Source organism: Cucurbita maxima, unplaced genomic scaffold, assembly GCF_002738345.1.
Source record: "Cucurbita maxima cultivar Rimu unplaced genomic scaffold, Cmax_1.0 Cma_Scf01845, whole genome shotgun sequence".
NCBI classification, from domain to species: Eukaryota; Viridiplantae; Streptophyta; class Magnoliopsida; order Cucurbitales; family Cucurbitaceae; genus Cucurbita; species Cucurbita maxima.
In genome coordinates, this window is record NW_019273861.1 from 1 (window position 1) to 3,407 (window position 3,407).

A 3,407-nucleotide genomic window follows, 5' to 3' on the forward strand; every position below is an offset into this window, starting at 1 on the left:
AACCGCCACTGCCGACTTCTCCTCCTCGAAATCAACCGCCCACGTCTCCGCCGCATCCAGGTGGAGCCTCCCAATCTCCGGCGAAAAAGAATGCGCCAAGACCCCAAGCACGCCGTCGAACGGCTGCCCGTCGCCGTGATCGCCTCTATAAAACCCAATTTTAATATCAGCAAACCCATAATCCTCCGTCTCCTCGAACCTCACCGGAATCACGTGGGCCCATTTAGAAAACGCCGTACGAAATACGAATTTCACGTCTTTTAAACTCAAATTGCTTATCCAATTTTCCTTCAAGAATGCGTACGTCAGCACCATCGGCATTCGCCGCGTCCACCGTGGCTTCCCGGGAAAATATACGTAACGCGCCGTTACATGGGGTCCATGCAACGTGTCGGCCACGCGCCACCGCCGTGCAGTGGAATTTGACCGGAAAGTCACGGCGGAGGAAGGAATAATGGGTGGCAAGCAGAGGAAGAACAGAGCCAAGAGAAGGTAGCGAGAAGGAGGAATTGATGGCAGAAACATGGCATATGCAAACACCTTAAGAAATGGAAGCTTAGTGTTTATATATATATATATATATATATATACATAATTTTAAAAAAATAAAAATAAAATAAAAAACATATATATATTGTTCATCTTTCTCTGGTCTTTACTTAACGATTGAAATTTGACGAATTTTTATAGTTTGGTGGAACAAACTTCTCTTTCACTTTTTCTTTTTCCATTGTATTTTATAAATTTTTAAAGAATAAATATGCATTTTTCTAATTCTAAATAAAATAATATAAAAAAACCATTATTTTCTAAATTTTAAAATAAGGAAATGGTTTTTTTTTTAATAATTATTTTATTTATAATTAAAAAATGCATATTTATTCTTTAAAAATTTGAAGATTTATTGTTGTAGACTGGTTAAGATCAGACGTCAATATTTAAAATACAGAGTGATAGAAAAAAAATAATATTTTAAGAATTGAAGAAGGAAGAAATGATAAGGATGGAAGTGTGTGTTAGTGTAAGTTGAAGTGTCGGAAGCAAAGGGCGGGTGGTAAGAAATGATAAGGATGGAAGTGTGTGTTAGTGTAAGTTGAAGTGTCGGAAGCAAAGGGCGGGTGGTTGTTAGGATTTATGATGGTTGCTTCCTCTTGCATGTTCTCTTCTTTTTTCATCTCTCTACGTCAACCATGACTCAAAGTTGTATGCTTTAATGGTGCAATCATTAGTTGTTGATACAACGTTAAAACTACCCATTTTGTAAACAAATATCATGTATAATGGGGTAGATTCTCTCGTATAACATTAACCATTCATAAATTTACTTGCATTTAACACTGTGTTAAAGTGCCTCGAAACATTAGAAATCATTTGAGAAATGCGTTGGATGGGGCTTGAGAACTGACTGCGATTGCCTACCCTATATGAAGTGTGTGATCCTACCCGATAAAGCTTTGAGAATTTGGAGCACTTAGCAAGCGGAAAACCAAGCTCAAGAAAGGCACGTAAGTAAGTAGCTATTCAAACTTTTTTTTAGTTGTACTTGTTCGAATTGCTAGGACATGCTGACATGTAAGTAAGTAGCTATTCAAACTTTTTTTTAGTTGTACTTGTTCGAATTGCTAGGACATGCTGACATGCAAGTGTAACCTACTTTAGGTGGTTAGAATGACAGTTTGGACGAGAAAGCAATGTACGGTGTGGAAAAATTATTGAAATTCGTTTAAGATGAGAAAGCAATGTATGGGATGTCGGGATTATGTGTTCCTATTTCCCCATTTGTAAATAACTTTGAAGAACACCAATTCGAATTTTAGTGTTTTTTAATTATTTATTTTATTAATTATCATCTTCCCTTTTCACGACCCTCCAAAATTTAAAACCTAAAAAATCGGGTCGTGACAATGGCACAGTGCGCTTGATATTATTCTCGACCGTTCATGTTTTGAAAGACCGCCTCAATTGCTTCCCATTAAACCTTAGTTGCAACTGGATACATTGGTACTCCTCTGTCTTTCGACCATGCATTCCAGTAATACAAGTTCTTTCAAATTTTTTGGGCACCATTAATCTCAAACAAGTTGGATAAATTAACCGGGTATTCATTAGATAATTTTCAGTTCATAACTGTAGTACCTCCATTCCCTTAAAGAGATGGTGGATGATGGAAGTCGTTGAATGTAACTTTCGTCAATTACACCATCGTTATTCTCTGGATCACCACAAAGCTCGATAATTGTATCAATGACTCGAAAGTGATATTCAACATAGTAATGAATCTTCGAAAGATTAATCCCGGGGTCATCAGAATGACCTGCAGATTGCTTTTAGCTAATCAAAGTAGCCTCTGATATTTTATTAGCTCTGTTATGCAATTCCTTCTTCTCCCGACTCTCTAGTTTGTTCTTCTCTTTCTTACCGCCCATGTCAATGGAGACTTCTAAAAGATGATAATGGTTTTTCATTAGTATCTTATACAAACAGTTCAACCGTTTTACCTTTATCAACATGACTCCATTTTTACCAAACATCTTGAGGAATGAGCCGACTAACTCTACTTTAATGTCTTCCTATGTGATTTGACCAAGTACCAAACATCTTGAGGAATGAGCCGACTAACTCTACTTTAATGTCTTCCTATGTGATTTGACCAAGCTTGATAATATTACTTTTCAAGCTTGAGATTTAATATACCTTAATATAATTAATTCAAGTCCCCGATACTAATTCAAATAATTGAATTGAGGGACCTTTTGAAATTTTTTTTTTATGATATTTTCAACTTTAGAGTATATATTAACTCATATATCTTTTTTCGGTCATTTCAACTGTCATTACAATTCATTTGATAACCTTATTAGTCGATGAAACCGTAGGACTCTATGCTTCGTCAGAAAAGGGTATGATAGCTACTTTTTTTCTGTATAACAGGATTATTAGTTACTCGTTGGATTTATTTGAGGCATTTACCTTCATAGGGTTTCTCCATTATTCATCTATTTACGTATTTAAAAAAATATAAAAATCGGCTAATAGACGTTGATAGTCATTTTTGCCTTGGAACAAGATGGATCCTTTACCTTGGATTGGTACAATGATATGTTGCAAAACCTCACATTTTCAATAACCTTCTCATCAAGCTTCTTAAACTTTGCATGGATCATGTGATTGCTCGCTCCAATATTTAAAAAAACAATATACCCCATTCAAAAACGATTAAGAAAGCTCAACAAGCCCATTAGCAATATAAAAGCCCGGACAATTTTCAAATCAATATTCTCCCCCCACATAATGCAAAATAAATGGAACGAAAAACTCACGATCCACTAGTGAAAAGTTTTAAAACACGTCTACTAGTGAAAAGTTTCTACACTCTTAGATATGTGATGCTTTTGATTTCTACAAAA

The 3,407-nt window shown here is 35.7% G+C and overlaps 1 protein-coding gene across 1 annotated transcript; it reads right to left on the reverse strand.

Annotated features, from left to right (window-relative positions):
- Window positions 1-6: 6 nt before the first annotated feature.
- On the reverse strand, window positions 7-528 carry LOC111475547 (metalloendoproteinase 4-MMP-like; the record flags this gene model as incomplete). The annotated part of the gene is made up of 1 exon (XM_023119906.1): window positions 7-528. A coding segment is annotated over exon 1 (519 nt), but the record flags the coding sequence as incomplete, so codon positions are not given.
- Window positions 529-3,407: the final 2,879 nt, after the last annotated feature.